Genomic DNA, 20418 nt, shown 5'->3' with positions numbered 1-20418 from the left:
TTTTTAATTAAAAAATACAAAGGAATTCTCATATTTTCTCCCTGTATTCCACTGTAGAGACCCCTGGGCCAGAGGGACATGTTGCTAATTTAGGGCAGGGGTACAAAGCCTGTTCAGTTTTATAATTGCGGGATTGTATAAAAAGAACCAACTCCAAGGTTCCTATTGGGATGTCAGTGTCTGTGATGTGGCTCCTGCAGTCTGTGACCTGGGTGCTGACTTGTCACTCATCTCTGCACCTTTCATCTGTGACTATGGAAATGTGTAGTGATATGATAAATACTTTGATTCTGCTTTTCAGCATAGAAATTTCAAGTAGTGGTTTTTCTAGTATACTAGAAGGATCCTTCTAAGTCTCAGCTGTTTGGTCACTACCTCACGAACAGATTGTTCTGGATGAGGAAACCACCGTGTCTAGCTATGAAGCTACGTTAGCGGAAAGACGAGGCTGTGTTCCCCGTCCACGCGGGAGGAGAGGCACCTTTGTTGTCCTGGACATTTTAATGACGGGCCTTCTTGGAATGTGTGTGGTGACCTGCCCCAGGAGAAAATTTGAAATAACCTTTCTGTACCTGTCCTTATATGCAAATGATGGTATGTGATAATACAGTCTCAAGAAGTGACAGAGGTTGCTTCTCAATTTTTGTTAAGTTCTTACTAATAAATCTGTTAGGGGTAGGTTATTCTCCCTCTAGTATAGACTCTTTCTCATCAGGAATTCAGATATTTTAGTAGAGCACAGAAATTGACAATAATTCTGAGGCCATTAGATCTAATCTAATCCCTTCTTGAAAACTTAAAAAAAAAAGCCTAGGGGGGCTGTATGTGTGTCTCTACGTGTGTGTGTGTGTGTTTCCTGTTAGAGTTGGAGACGGATTAGCGGGGAAGTGGATGGAGAAGGAACAAACAAAATCCATTTTCAGGCTGAGCATTCGTATGCCAAGATTCAACCTACAGCAAGTTCTAACGGCTTTATAAACCCCTGAAAATGAGAGATTACTGTGGGATTGCTGGCAGAACCTTACCTCCAGCAGTGCAAGTGTGTTGCCTTATAATGTTAACCTCAAGGATAGAAGATGATTTCAAGCCTGAGAATACTGATCAAAGGATTGAACACAAAGTCTACATTTTTATTTTAATAATTCCTTGCCTGGAGAAGTGTTTGAAAAAGTGACAATCAGAAGTAGAACCACATGATAGAATGGATATTAGTGGAAAACAAAACTTTTTAATGTTTTGAAATTTCCTAAGCCTTTGATGTGTAGCCTCACTGTTTTTTAAGCTCCTCAGGATGGAGAGCCTTCTCATAGGCCCTGTGGGAGGGAGATGGAAGGATGGATAAGTAGATTCGGCACCTTTGCTCAGAGACCTTGCTTTTTAAAATAGGTTCAGGCTTGAGATGCTGCTTCTACGTGTGACCCGACAAGAGGATCACTGGTGTGTTTTCTGAGCTTTCAGGGTTAGGGCTGAGGACCACGGAGACAGACAGAGGCAGCTGGTGTGAAGGCTGCAGCGCTGCCCTTCGTGTGTAGCTGTCATTCAATGCGCCCTCCAACCGTCACCCTCCTGTGACACCGCCCCACCCTGAATCTTCCTTTGTTTCTTTGTCCTGAACAGAAGGTTTGAGAGAAGAAATTCTGATATGTAGTGGACTCCACCTAAACACGTGAAGTTCATGTGTACTGAATATTTTAAATCAGGAAGCGGCTCTGGCAGGGAGGAGCTTATCAGGATTCAGAGCTTGGGTTTGGGGACACAGAAAACTGATAATGCTCTTCCTTGGGGGGAAAGAACTAGATAATACCAGTCAGGGGTAAGAAGGAAATTTACCTTTATCTCTAATAAGCTTTTGGATATTTTGAATTTTGTATCATGTACACAGTATTACTTGTTATAAACAAAAGAAATAAATTTTGACATAGATAATTGCGCAGTGTCTCTACTTTCTCCTCTCTTTTTCTTCAGGTGTTTGCAATGGCTGCTGCTGTGAACCTGGAACTTGATCCCATTTTTTTGAAAGCACTGGGCTTCTTACATTCGAAGAGTAAGGACTCTGCTGAAAAGCTGAAGGCATTACTTGATGAATCTTTGGCTCGAGGCGTTGATTCAAGTTACCGTCCATCCCAAAAGGTGCCTCCGGGAGTGAAAGCGTGGAGGGAGCTTTGTAAGACCTGTGGTAGTGCAGTAGCAGCGTTTAGACCATCCCAGGACTCTCTCTCTGCCAAGTCCTCTCTCCTGGGGCGTGAAGAAATTCTCCTCCTTACTTTCCTCCTTCCTTCAGGCTTTCAGAGGACAGCCACGTAGCATGGATGAGTTAGCTGGGTGGGAACGGTTCTGTTCTGATGCTTTATGTCTAGAGAAACCTGCTGTTCACAGCATGTTTTAATGTTTAATTCTTTATGATGAAAATTTTTTTTAACAGCTACTGAATGAAACCATAACTTGTAATTATTCTCTGATGTTTTAGGGGCAAAAAATCAGGAAGTAAAAGGACAGGGATTTTGCAAGGAAGTGAATTGAGTATGGGTAGGATAATTTAAGGGAAAAGCAGGTGTGTGAGAACTGTGTGCCCCAATCTTGACAATGACAAAGCCGCCAAGCGGGTTTGTGTGAAAAGAATGTACATTTTGGAATCAGACAGCCCTGTTTTAAATCCCAGTCGTCTTAGTGGTTGTGTGGTCACAGATGACATAGCTTGAACAGCTGTGTCCCAGGTACTTTTCTGAGTGGTGTATGTGTGTAATTAATTTTAATTGTGGTAACAGTCCAGTGAGGTAGGTGTTGTTTATTTTCCTCATTTTACAATTAGGAGACTGAGGCACATAGTATCTTCATTTCACCCAGGCTGTTTCTTTATTACTAAAATGGGGATAGTAAGAACTACATTGCAAATTTGTGAAAATCAAGAGAGGTAAAGTATGTACGTCACCTAGTGTCCTGCCTGCCTGGTACACACCAGCTCTTAGAGAATGGCAGCTGTTGCTTTATTCTCAAGGCCTACTGCGACCTTATTCCAAACTTCCCAAAGCTCTAGCCGTGCAGTGCCGAGCTCCCAGGTCTGTGGACCCAGATGCGGACCAGAGGAGGGGACAGAGCTTGTGACGAGGGCCGTCTCCTCCAGGTCTGTGGGCCCAGATGCAGACCAGAGGAGGGGACAGAGCTTGTGACGAGGGCCGTCTCCTCCAGGTCTGTGGACCCAGATGCAGACCAGAGGAGGGGACAGAGCTTGTGACGAGGGCCGTCTCCTCCAGGTCTGTGGGCCCAGATGCAGACCAGAGGAGGGGACAGAGCTTGTGACTAGGGCCGTCTCCTCCAGGTCTGTGGGCCCAGATGCAGACCAGAGGAGGGGACAGAGCTTGTGACGAGGGCCGTCTCCTCCAGGTCTGTGGAACCAGATGCAGACCAGAGGAGGGGACAGAGCTTGTGACTAGGGCCGTCTCCTCCAGGTCTGTGGACCCAGATGCAGACCAGAGGAGGGGACAGAGCTTGTGACTAGGGCCGTCTCCTCCAGGTCTGTGGACCCAGATGCAGACCAGAGGAGGGGACAGAGCTTGTGACTAGGGCCGTCTCCTCCAGGCCTGTGGGCCCAGATGCGGACCAGAGGAGGGGACAGAGCTTGTGACGAGGGCCGTCTCCTCCAGGCCTGTGGGCCCAGATGCGGACCAGAGGAGGGGGCAGAGCTTGTGACTAGGGCCGTCTCCTCCAGGTCTGTGGGCCCAGATGCAGACCAGAGGAGGGGACAGAGCTTGTGACGAGGGCCGTCTCCTCCAGGTCTGTGGGCCCAGATGCAGACCAGAGGAGGGGACAGAGCTTGTGACGAGGGCCGTCTCCTCCAGGTCTGTGGGCCCAGATGCAGACCAGAGGAGGGGACAGAGCTTGTGACGAGGGCCGTCTCCTCCAGGTCTGTGGACCCAGATGCGAACCAGAGGAGGGGGCAGAGCTTGTGACTAGGGCCGTCTCCTCCAGGCCTGTGGGCCCAGATGCAGACCAGAGGAGGGGACAGAGCTTGTGACTAGGGCTGTCTCCTCCAGGCCTGTGGGCCCAGATGCAGACCAGAGGAGGGGACAGAGCTTGTGACTAGGGCTGTCTCCTCCAGGCCTGTGGGCCCAGATGCAGACCAGAGGAGGGGACAGAGCTTGTGACGAGGGCTGTCTCCTCCAGGCCTGTGGGCCCAGATGCGGACCAGAGGAGGGGACAGAGCTTGTGACTAGGGCTGTCTCCTCCAGGTCTGTGGGCCCAGATGCAGACCACAGGAGGGGACAGAGCTTGTGACGAGGGCCGTCTCCTCCAGGTCTGTGGGCCCAGATGCAGACCAGAGGAGGGGACAGAGCTTGTGACGAGGGCCGTCTCCTCCAGGTCTGTGGGCCCAGATGCAGACCAGAGGAGGGGACAGAGCTTGTGACGAGGGCCGTCTCCTCCAGGTCTGTGGACCCAGATGCGAACCAGAGGAGGGGGCAGAGCTTGTGACTAGGGCCGTCTTCCTAGACCTCGAGCTCCAGGCAGGCCGGGCCCCAGGCTTCACACCCTAGTGAGCAGGGGAGTTTTGTGGCCACCCTTCTTTCAACGTTAGCTCTGGTGTTCCCAGTCCTTCTAACTGTCTTTGAAAAGTAGAGCCCCTGTGACCTCATTTCCTGTCATTCCCCTTCTAGTAGGTTCAGCAGGTTCACACCAGCTGAGTTAGTACATCTCCGCAGAACACATGACTGAGTTCCTTCTGCTCTGAGTGTTGGTATCATCCAAATAGGAAAACCTGTTGTTGCTAAAGAAGCAGTGTTTTGAGATTCTAAAACAAAGGGAAGTTCATCTATTAGTACATGAAAGATTTATTGTGATTTAAAAGCCTGCTGCCCTTAGGTTTCTAACTGGAAGTTACTTGGTCGGTTCAGAGAAAATACTTGTTGGGTATTTAAAAAGCACAGGTTCATCTGATTTTAGCCTTCAGCTGAATCTTTCTGTCTCTAGAATTGTGTGAGAATGATTTAAGCCAGTGTTTTTCATATGTTACCATGTGTAAGATCACCTGGAGGCAGTCGTATGCTTATAAATACTAACACCAGCCTCTCCAAGTGTAGTTCCACTGTAAAGATTAGTTGATATTTTCATTCACATCAGTAAGTCGAATGTGAAATAATGAAGTTAGAGCTTAACTCATCCGTCAGTGACTTGAGCAGCTTCCTTGCTGAACACTGCAAGAGTGTGTCCTCAGTTTTTACATTACAGACATGATACACGTAAGTCGGGGGCCGGCCTGGTGGCATAGTGTTAAGTTCACATGCTCCGCTTTGGCAGTCCAGGGTTTGCAGGTTCGGATCCCTACTGCAGACCTAGCACTGCTCATCAGCCATGCTGTGGTGGCACCCCACATACAAAATGGAGGAAGACTGGCACAGATGTTAGCTCAGTGACAATCTTCCTCACCAAAAAATAATAATAATAAAAAATAAGATTTTCTCCATGACTTTCCTAAGTCTACACAAGTGGTCACCAAACTTTCTGTAAAGAGTCACAGAGTAAATATTTTGGGTGTTGTGGGCCAGATGGTCTCTCTCACACTAATTCTGGCATGGTAGCATGAAAGCAGCTGCAGGTAGTACGTAAATGAGTACGTATTGCTGTGTTCTAATGTAACTTTATTTATAAAAACAGACAGCACAACAGTGAGTCAGCCTGCTGCTGCTGAGTCGAGCCCTGCTTCTCGGCCCTTCCCTCCCTTCCTCCTCAGAGGCCACTGCTGCCCTGAAGCTGGCATGTAGCAGCCCTGTTTACGGTTTATACTTTTGGGTCTCAGCATGGAAGACAGACTGCACTCAGATGTTCTGATTTTATTGAGAATGGGAGGGAAATGCCCTCCTTTTTTTGGTGGTTGGTGATTCCAAGGAGCTACCATGTGCATAACCTTTTTATACTATTAACAACATTAGATAACAAGCGTGTGTATCAGCAAAGCTGTGATATATGCTGTAGTCTAAGAACGAGGATTCAAAGTTTAACACGGATGTAAAGACAACCCGCAGACTGGGGGAGAGTGTTTGCAACTCGTGTTATGTTAACTTGTATGCAGAATCTATGAAAAACACTTTAGACTCAGTAATAAAACAAACAACCCCGTTTTTTAAAATGGGCAAAAAATTTTAACACCACTTTACTGAAAGAGGTACATGTATGGCAAATAAGCACTTGAAAAACTGCTCAACATCATTAGCCATTAGGGAAATGTAGGTTAAATCAATGATATGCCATTGCATACTTATTGAAAAGTCTAAAATTAAAAAGATGAGCCATACCAAGTGTTGCTGAGGATGTGAGGGACTGGGGCTCTCGTGTACTCCTGGTCGAAATGTAAACTGGTATACCACTTTGGAACATGAGTTGGCAGGTTCTTAAATAGTTAAACCTAGACCTACCATATGATCCAGCCATTCCACTCCAAGGCATTTATTCTAGAGAAGTTAAGTGTATGTGTACACAAAGACGTATGATGTGAATCTTCATAACAACTTTATTTTTAGTAGCCCCAAACCGCACACAATCCAGATGTCTGTCAATAAGTAAATGGGTAGACAAATTGTGGTATATCCATTCAATGGAATACTATTTGGCAATATAAGGAATGAGCTGTTGGTATACTCAACAACATGGATGAATCTCAAAGTAAATATGCTGAGTGAAAGAAGTCAGACAGAAAAAGAGTACATGCTGTATGGTTCCATTTATGTAAATTTCTAGGAAATGCAAACTAATCTATGGTTACAGAAAGTAGCAGTGGTTGCCTGAGGAAGGGAGAACAGTTTCCCTAGGATGGATACCTCCAGGCGTGATTACAGAGGGCCACAAGGAAGCTGTAGGGGATGATGGATATCTGTTATATTGATCGTGGTGATGGTGTCACAGGTGTGAAACTGTATGGCAAAACGTATCAAATTTTACACTTGTAATAGGTGCAGTTTGTATATTAGTTATTTCCGAATGAAGCTGTTTAAAGAAAAGAACGTTACATTGATCACAGCGTGATGTCTTAATTTTGACTGAAAATTGTTTAGATTTATCGTCTGTTTTGTACGGTATATTAGATAGACTGAATGTTTATTTATGGGTATCTTTTTATTTCACCTTTTAGGATGTGGAGCCACCCAAAATTTCAAGCACAAAAACTATTTCCATTAAGCAAGAGCCCAAAACCTCATCCAGTCTTCCTTCTGGCAGTAATAATGGCAGGGCCCTCACAGCGGAGAAGGTGAAGAAGGAGGCTGAGAAGAGGCCTGCGGATAAGGTGGGTTTCCCTAATCAGATCAGCAGGTGACAGGCGGATCAGCACATGACAGGCGGGTCACCACGTGACAGGCGGATCAGCAGGTGACAGGCGGGTCAGCAGGTGACAGGCGGGTCAGCTGGTGACAGGCGGGTCAGCAGGTGACAGGCAGATCAGCAGGTGACAGGCAGATCAGCAGGTGACAGGCAGAAACGGTGTTCTGTGCTTGCTTCCTTTCTATAACAGTGGTTGTAAAAGCACATAATCGTCACTCAGTAAATATATTTTGATAATTATAGACGTTAACTTTTTTGAAAAATGAGTAAAATTTATAAACGTGTTTGGACCGTTTGCTGAAGTCCTTGTCAACGAATCTTTGAGCCCTGGGGGATGTGCTAGTTTTACTTCAATGTGTAGCTCGAATATTCCCGATGGCACAGCTGTTGAGAAGCATAGATAGAGACGAGAGAGTAAAGATGGAAATGACCAACCGTGACGTTTGTTACAGAATGACGTGTACCTGAACAGGGCTTCAGGTAATTCTTGGGTCGTCTGTTTTGAATGATTTCTGCACATGGTTAATTATCAAGATTTTAGCACTTAGTAGAGAATACAGTAAAAAAGTCTTTGGTAGCCCCTGCCCTCAAGGTGGGGTATATTAGTCCCATATGTTTTCATACTTTTTTCTGAAATATTGGCTATTCATAAACTATATTGTATTGTTTTCTGTACTTTTAAACTTATATAGATGGTATCATGCTGTATGCCTATGTGTGTCCTTTGGTAACTTTTCTCCACTTAACAATGTGCTTTTGAAATTTACATTTGTTGATATGTGTAGATCTATTTCTTTCAGCTACCATATAATATGAATAAGCCTGTTTATCCATTCTCTTACTGATGATTAGCTTTTTGCTCCCATTTCTCTATTGTGATGGAGCTTCAATAAGCTGTTTTATATACACCTCTTTGTGCACATGGTGATAGTTTCTATAGGATGTGTTCCTAAAAGTGGGTGTAAGAGGATAGGTACATATTCAACATTACTAGGCATTGCCAAATTACTATCCAAAGTGGATGTACTAAATTTAGACTCTCACCAATAAAGTATAAGAATTCCCAATTCTCCATATTTTATCGAATTTGTTTGGGGTGGAGGGAGAGGACGGTTGACTCTGAGCCAGTATCTGTTGCCAGTCTTCCTCTTTTTGCTTGAGAAAGATCGTTGCTGAGCTAACATTGGTGCCAATCTTCCTCTATTTTATGTGGGATGCCGCCACAGCGTGGCTTGATGAGTGGTGCTAGATCTGTGCCTGGGATCCGAACCTGCAAACCCTGGTCCGCCAAAGCAGAGCATGAACTTAATCACTATGCCACTGGGCTGGCCCCTTATCAGACTTTTTAATTTTTGCCAGTCTGACAGGTAGCTATAACATTAATATCTTAAGGAGAGGAGCCAGAATTTGCTTTGAAGCAAGTATGACAATGTGTTAAGTCTAGATGACTGGCAGATAGTTTGTTATTTACCTATTTTCAGTATATTTTAAATGTCAGTAGTTCATAATTAAAAATATTCAAGATAAAAAATAGCCTTTAAAAATAGCCTTGTTAGTGTTGTGGCTTCTCAGTTCAAAGCATCTCATGTAGGGGGAGAAAAAGAGAAGTATAAAATGCTTTGAACTTCCAGAGTTCTTTAATGGATAAAAGAATACAAAAAGAAATACAGATAGATATAAACTGCTCTGGCTTATTTATTTCCACCTTGCTGGTTTCCTTTAACATAATGGTGCTGTGTTCGTTCTAAATGTGCAGATCTTTAGTGTGTGCATCTGTCCCTAACTATGTGAAGGTGTGTCAGGTGGACCTGGTCGTTGCAGGCTGTCCATGCTGTCCATCCTGTCTGTCTCTCAGTGATTTGAAGTTTGTTCTCACGTGTTACTCTCTGATTGGGTGCTTTTTATAGGTGAAATCTGACATCACTGAAGCACTTGATCTTCCCAAGAAACCTAGATTGGAGAAACCAGAGACACGGTCCTCTCCCATTACCGTCCAGACCAGCAAGGACTTAGCCATGGCTGACCTGTCCAGTTTCGAGGAGACCAGTGCTGACGATTTTGCCATGGAGATGGGCTTGGCCTGTGTTGTTTGTAGGTGGGTTGTCCCTTGCTGCAGGTTCTTTTGTTTCTTTGTGCAGAACAAACAACTAAAAAAAATTGGACCAATTATTGGGTGTTTTTTTTTTGTTTTTATTATTTGGAGGCAGGTAGGAGATAAGTAAATTATTCCCTATGTGCTGCCCATGTAACAATTTAACATCTTAAAAATCTTCAAATACTCTGTCTTCCTGACGGTGGTGTCTTTAATCTGTTGTGTTGCAGTAACCTTTTCTGCGTTCCTGGGTTCTAGAGGGAAAGCAATTGTTGCTTTATTCTTTAGTGAGGAAGATAAGTTCAGCAGACTTGATTATTTCCCTCTTTTTTAAAAGAAGTCTGGGTTTTTTTCCTGAATTGTTGATAGTACTTATAATGTAAACTGTTATATATCACTTCCTAAAACACCATTAAATATTTTCCTAAAGATAATCAAAATGAAATCATTGGCTCATGTAGGTTATTCTGAGTGTTACTTTGAAACTTGGGTACATAATTATAAAAACGTAGCTAATTCTGCTTAGTAGAAAATACATTTTAAAAATCAGAATAACTAGATTTTAAACTTCTTAGTGCTGGGGTTATATTTTTAATGATTAGTGACTTTCACTGCCTGGAACAACAGAAAAGATTACCATCTTGTTGCTGTTTTCTTCATGAAAATGTTGAATTCTGTTGTGTTGGGACTGAGTAGATGACTCTGAGCTTTTGTGAGCCCTACAGAGAATCAGTTAATGTGCTTCTGAACAGGATCGTTTGCCAGAGCTTCATTGTTTTCACATAGATTTGGTCGTTTCAACCTTTATCTACCATGAAGGTCCTCTCTCTTTTTTTTTTTCTTGGTGAGGAAGATTGACCCTGAGCTAACATCTGTGCCAGTCTTCCTCCATTTTGTATGTGGGATGCTGCCACAGCATGGCTTGATGAGCAGCACGTAGGTCCACTCCAGGGATCCAAACCCCAGGCCGCCAAAGCGGAGCACACAAACTTCACCACCATGCCACTGGGCCAGCCTGGTTATCCTTTTTAAATAAAGAAATGGTAAAGTGAGGATGGGGAGAGAACTCGGAAGTGTAACCCTCCGTCAGGAGACTGATGTTAGTCTAAGGCTGTGGCGGTTGCTTTTTGTGCTGCTGGAGTCTGGACTTCTGTGATACACATGTTGCTTCCTTCTGTTCAGTCGATAGGAGGTTTCTTTATTGAACACCCTGTGTCTGCACAGTAATGTGGTAGGCACCGTGGAGGATCAGGTCCAGTTCCCACCTTTAGGCAACTGACACATTAATGAAGGTAGACAGCAGGCAGGTGACAAACATAAAGGAGTTTAATGGAGGGATAAAGAAAATGTTATGAGGCTGTTGGAGGACTAGCCGAAGTCTTCTACCTTCTGGAGAAAGAAAAACAGGACAAGGAGAATGGCCACGTTTAGTTACTAAGGTACCTTCTGTATTTATTAATGGTTGAGCATAAACTTTGAAAGTGAAGTGCTTGTGCAGGCGACACTTTGCAGGCTTGTTGTTTTGCTCTTTGGTTTTCTAGAGTTTAATCGTCTTTAATATATCAGACTTTACCACAACAACCCTGAAATGCCTTAAATTGTTGCATTCAAATCAGTGCAGTGTGTAATGGTGTGTGTTCTTAGGCAAATGACGGTGGCATCTGGTAATCAGTTAGTGGAATGTCAGGAGTGCCACAATCTCTACCACCAAGATTGCCACAAGCCGCAGGTGACAGACAAGGAAGTGAATGACCCTCGCCTGGTGTGGTACTGTGCCCGATGCACCAGACAAATGAAGAGAATGGTAGGAATCACTTTTCTCTCATTTAAACAGTCTCTCTCAATTGTTTCATTGATATGTGCTTTTCAAAATAAAAATTTGAGCATTTAAGATAATGGAAAAAATGTAATATAAGCTGATTATTTAACTGTCTGTGTATATAGTGTGTGCATGTGATCTGTGTGTCTGTGCCTGCAGACCAGACCATGTCGTGTGCACTTCTCTTCATTCAACTTTCCGCTTATTCTCATACAGATACACAAACAGAACTGAATGCCCACAACATATGAATAACCCTTACTAGCATGTCAGTGTGGTTACAAACATGTAAAAATACTCCGGAGCACGGTGGGAAGTGGTGAGGAACCAGCCCCAGTGTCTGGCGAGTCTGGTGAGGAGTGTTGAAATGTCTGCTCCTGAGGGAGCCTGACCCACAGACCCACAGGCTGTGTGCAGACGCAGGGTTTGTCAAGATCCTGCCCTTCCATCCCTGTCACTGTCCTCAGTCTTTCCCTCTTGTCCTCCAGGGACCATTTACTGTGTTCTCCGTGCTCCCGGTGCACTGTCTGTCTACTGCTCACTAACACAACTGCCTTTAGTATCATCGTGAAACACTTTGTCGTTGGTTTTAGTGGATAGTTTTCCAACCTTTATTCATTTAAAAAGTAGGTAAATGAACTTCGTCACTTTCCTTTTAAAGAAATCCAGTTGTTACTTATTTCAGCGACTTGTTCTCCTCCCCTCCCGCTCCCCTACCTTAGATTAGGGACTGCTAATACGTGAGTTCCCATGCCTGGCGACCAAATGAATTTCTACATAAATTTTTGTGACCAAGTGTATCTTTTTAAAGTCAAAAGTACTTAGTTAAAAGGAAAAAATCAAGGTATCTATTTTACCTTTTGATCAGTTAAATCAGATATAGGAAATGTTTTTATTCATTCCTATGAAAAGTAGTAAAATTTCAGTAGTATGTATACTTTCTGTTTGCAACAGGAATTTCTGTGACAACATATTATTTTGCCAATTCAGTCTGATTTTTATTTAGTTTATTATTTAAACTTGCCCTCCAGGACCTCGACCAAAATGATTACGGGTGAGCAGTAAAGTGCATTCCAGGGCATTGACAGAAACAGGCACTAAGAATTGGTACTGGTTAAATAAATAATTTGTGATAATGATGTCTTTCTTTAGTATATCTTCAAAGTTTTTTAATTATTATTTCATTGTAAGTCTCTTAATAAAGTAAACACTGTCTAAGTTTTTCTCCCACATTTTTTGTGACTTGGCTTACAGCAAATCTGTATTCATGGTTCTAACCCTCTTTCTGGAGTGAACTTTGGCAGCTAAACGGATATCCCACAGTTACTCCAAGTTCAACAACTTTAAAATTAGAATTGTTTTCTTCCCCACTCAATTTTTTTCCCCAATTGCCTGAACTGGAAAACATTATCCTTGATGCCTTTCTTAATTCCATATCCCTTTGTTACCAAATTTGTTAATTCGACCCCTTCTATACTTCTCAAATCTGTTCATTTTGCTCTTATTACCCTGTTCCACAAATCCCTCATTTCTTGTCTGTTGCTTTAGTCTCGTAAGAGGTCTCCTTACGTGATGTACTAAAATTAGAACAATTAGAATTATCCTTCTGAAATATTTTTCTAACTTTATCTGCGTAAATATACCCAGTGGCTCTCAATTACTTATATGTGAGGTTATACTCATTAGGGTGGATGCATGGACCCTCTTTCTGTGACCCAAGCCTCCCTTTGTGCCCCTCTCTCGCACCACTTCACCATGGACATCCACCTACCCTGGCCGTGCCAGACCGAATGTGTCCTTCCTTGAATCTATGTTCTCATTTGTTCTGCTTCTCAGCTTCTCTTTCTCTGGGCTACCTTTTATTCCTTATCAGCTTTGCAGATTAAATATGTAGCTCATTTATCAGTAAGACCATGTCTCATTCATTGGCCCAGCCCCAGAGCAGAGCTCAGGACTGGACACATCCTACATTCTGTCGTTCTATTTTACGATACATAAAATGGAGGAAATGTGGGTTAGTACCAGAAATCAGCAGTCAGCATGTTCAGTCTGTGTGTCTGAGAGTCAGAGGCCTGAATGGGGGCCCCTGACTGGTGTTAGAATATGGTTAGAATAAAATACACCGAGTGGACCTGGTGAAGTACCAGGAGGCACGGTCTGAGTGAGCCTGGAGATCGGGATCCAATAAACACAGGTTCACTGAGAGAGGAGCTGGGGACAGGGCCAGTCGTTCTCACTGTACGTGTGTCCCGTGAGGTGCTCATGTGTGCATTGCTTGTTGCTCCAAGGTATCTCAGAGATACTGGACATAGCACCTCGTAGCCCCTTTCTCCTTGCACTGATTTCTTCCACGGGGGCAGGTTCTGCAGTATCCATCATGGAAAGACCTAGTCAAGAAGGTTGTGATCATGTGGGGCAGGGTCCAAGGTCGTCCTTCAGTTGTGATTTTCTCTCTACTAGGTAGTGGGTTTGCCCCAGCACCAGGTAAGAGTCTCGTGTGACTTAGCGCAGTGCTTCTCAGTCTCAGGCGGTACCACTCTCCTGGTCAGCAGCATTGGAAAGAGGCAGTGGTTTTGATTGCTGCGCTGCTGGCAGTTATGCCCTGAGTGGGGAGTTTCATACATTCTGCAGCGTGTGAGGCAGCCGCTCTGTGAAGTACAGTGCCTTTGTTGAGCAACACTGAGTCAGTAGTAATATCCTATTTCCCTGGACTAGTATTACCAGCAAAAGACAAAGACCTCTGGCTATTTCTTACTCAACTTCTGAGATGAGTAGGTGAAACAGAGGAAGCAGAAGAAGATCCAGCCCTGGTCTCCTAGGCGGAGGTGCCCTCAGGGCTGTATCGTGGTGGATCTGCATCTGCTGAGGCACACGTGAGGTGGGCTTTGGAGTCTGAGCCTGGAGTCGTGTACATGGGTGCAGGGAGGGGTAGACTGAAAGCCATGCTGATGGAGCCATGCGTTTCTGACTGGCCTGCAGGCTGCAGTCTCCTCCCGTGCTGCTGCAGTAGAGGGCAAGGTGGCCCTCCTTTCCTGCTGGGAGAGAGATTTTACCACAGTTCTCCAGCATCCTTAGTAATACTCTGAACTGACTAATGATCTGAATGTGGCTCTGTAATTGATGTTTGAAAGAAAGGTACTTTCATGTGCAAAGTATGTAATATAAAAAACAGGATGGATTGAGACTTAAGGATCAAGATTATACAGTGTTGCAAGCCATAGCACAGGAAGATTACACAAGAAGGCCCAAGCCAGGATAAAGCAGGCTGCACTCGACCTTCCAGAAGTGGGCACGGATGAGTGACAGACTCCCTGGTGTGGTCCTGCGTGGCCTTACCAGGATTGTCAGACTGTGGGATGGCTGCGAGCATTTTCCCCTTGCAGTAGGATGGGTTCTTGCAGACTCAGTTTTCTTACCCTTTGTAAACAATGCTGATGAGTAAATAGTATCTGTTAATGTCAGCACTCAGCATGTGCCAGACTCTGGGCTAGACTCTCACCTAATGCTCATTCATCCTCATGACCCACCTTTGAAGCAGATGCTGTCACCTCTTGCTGCAGATGAAGAGAATGGGGCTCTTGGAGATGGACATGTTCTACCTGAGGTCACATAGCTAAGGAAGTAGTTGAGCTGGGTTTGACTCCAAAAACTGTGCTCTGAAACACTGCACTATACCGTTTATAGTATAGTGATTGCCTACCTGGAAAACACTAAAGAATAAACTAAAAAATGACTGGCGTTTATGAGAAGTTGGTAAAGTACCTAGTTATACAGTAAAGGAAAAAACCAATTATTGGTCAAAATAAAACTGAAGATGCTTGTAAAGGAACAGCGGGTGCAAATTCCTCTTTGAGAACATAGATGTTTGTATCTGTGTGCTTTCTCTAAGAACTCATCATGCCTAGTTCTGCAGTGTGGAAAACCTCAGAGAGTTTCATCGTTTATCACTAGTATTTTTTTCTCCCCATTCTGTTTTTAAAACCATAAATTGGGCTGAACTACCTTTTAGCTAACCCTCAGTTACTCAGAGAATTTGCCTGAACCCCTGGAAGAAAACTCCTAAATCTTAACGAACCATAGTAAGAAATAAATGCACATCATTATGAGTGTTGCCGACTGGTTACAAATAGTTTGTGATTTTCCTTTTTTTCTTAAATAGTTTGGTTTATCTTGTTAAAATGGTATTTAGTCAACCCTAATATGCATGATTTCTAAAGCTTCATATTACCTTTACTGTTTAGAAACTAATAAAATCTATAAAACTATTAATATGATAAAAATCATTTGTACAAGAGTCTGTATTTTCAGTGTCATTACAATATTTTTTAAATGTTCAACTGTATTTCAAGTCAATGAGGAGTTCTGTGATAGACTTCTATTCTTTTCTGTGCATTCAACTAAGATTTTGTAGCTAATTTAATCTTAACACTGATTTTTACAGGCTCAAAAAACTCAGAAACCACCCCAGAAACCAGCCCCCACCGTTGTTTCTGTAGTTCCAGCTGTCAAAGACCCATTGGTTAAGAAAGGAGAAACTAAACTCAAACAAGAGACAACTTTTCAAGCATTTAAGAGAACGGAAGTCAAGGTACAGTACGTTCCATTTTATCTGAAGTGGGATTTTAATTTAGTTGACCAAACAATGGTTACTTCGGAAAAAAATCAGTAAGAGACTTTCTGTGCTAAGCGGCTGTATGTTGGAAGTCAAGGCTGCATTGCTGTTGACATTGGGAGAAAGGGGACACTCACGTGATTGTTTAATCTCTACTTCTGCTGCTTCTCTTCTCATCACAGTTTGGAACTGTCTGTCGTGTTCCACAGCGACGCTTCTCAGACCCTTGCCTCCCCGCAGGGCTGTGGTGTGGATCTGAGGCCTCTGCCCTCAGTAGTGGCGGTTCGTCTCACATTACTCCTGCTGATTGGCCCTACAGCTTGTTTTCTCCCTGCTGTTTGGCTGCTCAAGTTTTCTTGCTTTGTCTTATTTTTCCTTTTATTCTCATGAGCCTTCATAGCACCTACCTCTGATAGTAAGGAGCCAGATTATCTAGTGAGAATGCCACCTTTCTCACTCCTAGGTTTGCCTCCTGAAAGCACACTACATTATTATTAGCATCCTTGCATTTGATATCGTGAAGTATTTTTCTATCTAATTTTATAACAAAAAGAATGCTTTTACTGAGTTATACATCCCAATTTTAAGCAGAGTACTAAAGATGGAAGAAAAAAATACTAGCCCTAAATTCTCAAAGGTTGACCCCAGAAAATTCTAAAGATAGTACCCTAAGAGGCTGTAAGTAGCAAAGATCAAGAACCTTGGTGTGCTGATAAAGGATATGAATATGAAGTACTCTGAGAAAGAGTCTGGTCATTTTATTTGCAGATCATTTTTAATTTGATTTACCAGGCAAGAGTTGATACCCAAGGAATATCCATTATTGTTTTGTCATATAGAAGCTGTGCGAGTTGGAATAGAAGTAACAATAATTCATTGAAAGTAACTAGAGTTGCTGTATTCTATACTTAAATCACTTTTAGGTAGATTTTTGTACTAACCTATTACACTAAAGTTTATGAAATCCAACGTGGAATAATTTTATGGCAAATAAATTAAGGCCTTGGCTGTCATGTTTGTTCTGATTAAGAGGTTTTGGTGTTTTTATGAAAAAGTGAATAGATTTTTACTATGAAAAAAATTTGTCCTCATTCATATATAAAAAGCAAATGGCTTTCTAACTGGGATAATGAGCAAGAAAATATTTATAGTTAAAAACAGTTGAGAAATTTACTTCTACACTGAAATAGTAAGGAATTGCTTGATCTCCCTTGTTTGTGTTATTTCACTTTTGTGTGTCCTAATATATGATGAGCCACCTGTCGTTCTGTTGAAAGGCGGTGCCAGTAACAGCAGGCCATTGAAATGAAATGCCGTACACACAGAACTTGCTTTCTCGTCTGCACTTCATGAGTGCTGGTCTTTTTAGTTACTTCAGAGGAGTTTCATCTGAGAAGTTTGTGGAAAAATCATTTAGCCAGATGGCAGACAGTTTTATGTTTAATAGAAAGAAAAGGAAAAAAACTAGATCTTTTGTAACTGAAAATTAAAAGTTTACCACACCTGTGTCCGTTTGCTTCCTTGACTTCTTCTCATTACCTGTATGCATTCCTCTAGGAATTTATTATTTATGTAAAGTTTATCTTCTCTAGATAACCTTATGAGATAGTTATTGTTATGAGGCTACTGTAAAAAATCCTATCATTTTTCAGAGTATGTGAACAAAAATCTTGACTCCTCCTCTTAGAAAGATCTCAGAGCATGCTCTATTTTGATTACTTTTCACATTGGTTACAGATGTTTACCTGTATGTAGTATTGAAGGCTACATTGTAAGAACTAAAAACATTTTTATCAACTCTTTCAGAATTCAGTTGTGAAGTATAACTGGATATATTTTAGGTGTGACAACTGCCATATTTTTAAGTAAAATACTATTTGTAAGACTTTTTCTTTTACCTATGTATGAATTTAACACTTTTGTAAATCTCAAGAATATGAAGGTATAAAGAGTGCCAGTGAGAAGTTCGGTTCATAATTAACTTGAACAAAGTACATTTTTGCCTAATGAGAAGGTTAGGAAAAAAATTGTTCTCATATGACTAAGAGAAATATTATTTATATAGCAGCATGGGTGTTGCTGTTAGCTTTGGACTGGCCAAGGAAGTTAATTAGAGAAACTGAAGTGTTAAACCTTTAAGAAATACGTCTGGGAGTGAGTTAGACCTGCCCACACGTCGCCGTGCGGCTTGTGGGGCAGCTGATACATCCTTTGTACAGACGCAGGGCCCTCTCGGGTGATGATTTTGATGGAAACAGACACAGTGTGGAAATAAAGTCATGAGACCTTTTAATGCATCTCCAGAGTTGTACAATTCCAAATAGTCAACATTGCACATCTGTACATGTTTTGCAGTACAGTAGCTATTTGCTCAAAATCTGGGGAGAACTTCAAAAAAATGGGTTCAGAATCTCATACATTCACTCAATAAATAATTAAGTGAATCTCTTTATCTCAGACATCTCCTAAATAGCCTGGATGCAACCATTTTTGTCCATTAAGAGTAGATTCCTTTTTTTTTGTTTAAAGATTTTACTTTTTCCTTTTTCTCCCCAAAGCCCCCCGGTCCATAGTTGTATGTTCTTCGTTGTGGTCCTTCTAGTTGTGGCCCATTTTTGAAGTGGTCCACAAGTTGTTTGGAGCAAAGTCTAAAGAATTAGCTGTTGTACTGAACTAGATAATACCTTTGGGTGAAAAACAAATTAAAATGTTACGTCTGATTTTGTGATATGGCTTGTAACTGAATCCAAAAGCAATTCTCAAAAAGGAATTTTGTATATGTATTTTTTGGAATCATTAGAACAAGAATATGTCATCTAAAATTTCTTTTTTGGAAACGGTAGTACCCATTAGCTATGGATAAGTTTTGTTGTGTTTTTTTCAGAATCTCATAAGAACTTAATTTTGATGGTGTGATTTAAATTTCCCAAGTCTTTACTTTTGTATAAAAAGTCCAACAACTAAACGTGTTATATATTTAATAATATTGCATTAGGTATTAATTATACTTGGCTCTAATACAGTATTATCTTGTTCTTTTCAGCCATCCACAGTTATTTCAGGAAATTCTTCCACTACCAGTGTTTCTTCTTCAGTAACTAGTGGCCTCACTGGATGGGCAGCTTTTGCAGCCAAAACCACTTCTGGGAGTCCATCAGCAGCAAAACTGAGTCTAGCGACCCAGAACAGCAGCGGGAAACCTGCGGCCTCGTCAGCTAACCAGAAGCCTGTGGGTCTGACTGGTCTGGCCAGCTCCTCCAAAGGCGGAATAGGTTCCAAAGTAGGTTCCAGCAGCAGCACCACACCCACCGTGCCCCTGAAGCCCCCTCCGCCTCTGACTTTGGGCAAAACCAGCCTTAGTCGCTCAGTTAGTTGTGACAATGTCAGCAAAGTAGGTCTTCCTAGTCCAAGTAGCTTAGTTCCAGGAAGTAGCAGCCAACTAAGTGGGAATGGGAATAGCGGGACATCAGGGCCTAGCGGAAGTACCGCCGGCAAAACCACCGCAGAACCAAGCAGCTCTCCCTCCACGTCCCTTAAAGGTCCCACTTCCCAGGAATCACAGCTCAATGCCATGAAGCGGTTACAGATGGTCAAGAAGAAAGCCGCGCAGAAGAAACTCAAGAAGTAATGTGGCCAAGTAGGTGTTTAGATCACATTACCCTAAAGATTAAAATCTTATTGTTGGGACGTTAACCATAATACACTATAATTTAATAAAATCTTCATAGTGAAATTTCTATTATTTCTTACCTTAAAATACTAAATATTATTTAGCAAAACTTGGAAATCTTTGGTATTTTAAATCTGTTTATTTTTATTATAACAATTTCCATACTGTGAGTGAAAACAATAATTAGAATGACTAATTCTTGATGAGAACTTCCAGAATCCCAGAAGACTGGTAGCATATATGAATTTAAAAAAAAGAATAGTTCCGCTTTTAGCAAAGCCCAAGAATTGATCCTGCTGAATAAGGTGCCTTACAAGGTGGCGGGATGACCCAGCACGAAGCTTTCTGCTTTCCCTCCAACATTCTAGATATTCGGTGTCCGTCCCCAGCCTCGTTTCTGTTGATTCTCCCTCTCCCCAAAAATATTTCGTCTCCCCTTTTTCACACCCCTGTATGTATGTTTGCCTTTCTTAGCACCTGTGTCAATTATTTAGGGATTCGTCTCTTCCGGTAGATTGTGAGCTCTCGTGCCCTTTTAACGCAGCACTTTTCTCACATTGCCAGTGTAACGTATGCACTTCATATTTAATAAATGTTGGATTTTGATTCATCCTGGTTAGACACACTCCTGAGAATTCTTGAGAAAAACCCCCATTCCAAGAGTCTTCGTGGATAGATAATTTTTGACTTGTTTACATACTGATAGCTTCTTCCTAAACCATGAATAAAACATTTTTATTGCCCAGAAATGTTATAACATTTTACGTCATTTTAGTTAACTTTGTATAGAAGAAGCTCCTATATAATGATTAATTCTTGAAATTGCTTTGAAGTATGTGTGTCTAGATAGAGTGTGAAGAGTGTGAGTTGTTGCCTTATCTGCAAGCCAAGACATTCGCCTGCCCTTGTTTTACATGCAT

At 42.3% G+C, this 20418-nt stretch overlaps 1 protein-coding gene across 6 annotated transcripts in view; it reads left to right on the top strand.

Moving 5' to 3' along the window:
- The window catches only part of INTS12 (integrator complex subunit 12), a 30114-nt gene that overhangs the window by 5951 nt on the left and 3745 nt on the right, over window positions 1-20418 (top strand). For 3 of the 6 annotated variants that reach the window (XR_006525781.2, XR_006525782.2, XM_070504535.1), the window contains exons 2-7: window positions 1966-2130; window positions 7118-7270; window positions 9213-9400; window positions 11042-11201; window positions 15658-15804; window positions 18872-19465. Coding sequence is in view for 4 of the 6 variants with exons in the window: in XM_070504535.1 (XP_070360636.1) it covers window positions 1975-2130; window positions 7118-7270; window positions 9213-9400; window positions 11042-11201; window positions 15658-15804; window positions 18872-19456 (1389 nt within the window). In the remaining 2 variants the exon portion in view is untranslated. Of the gene's footprint in view, window positions 1-1965; window positions 2131-7117; window positions 7271-9212; window positions 9401-11041; window positions 11202-15657; window positions 15805-18871; window positions 20397-20418 lie in introns of those variants that run through there. The other 3 variants (XM_014858410.3, XM_014858409.3, XM_014858411.3) reach the window with 2 other exon arrangements.

This window comes from Equus asinus, chromosome 3 (genome assembly GCF_041296235.1).
Source record: "Equus asinus isolate D_3611 breed Donkey chromosome 3, EquAss-T2T_v2, whole genome shotgun sequence".
In the NCBI taxonomy this organism is placed as follows: Eukaryota; Metazoa; Chordata; class Mammalia; order Perissodactyla; family Equidae; genus Equus; species Equus asinus.
This window is presented reverse-complemented; position numbering and strand designations above follow the sequence as displayed.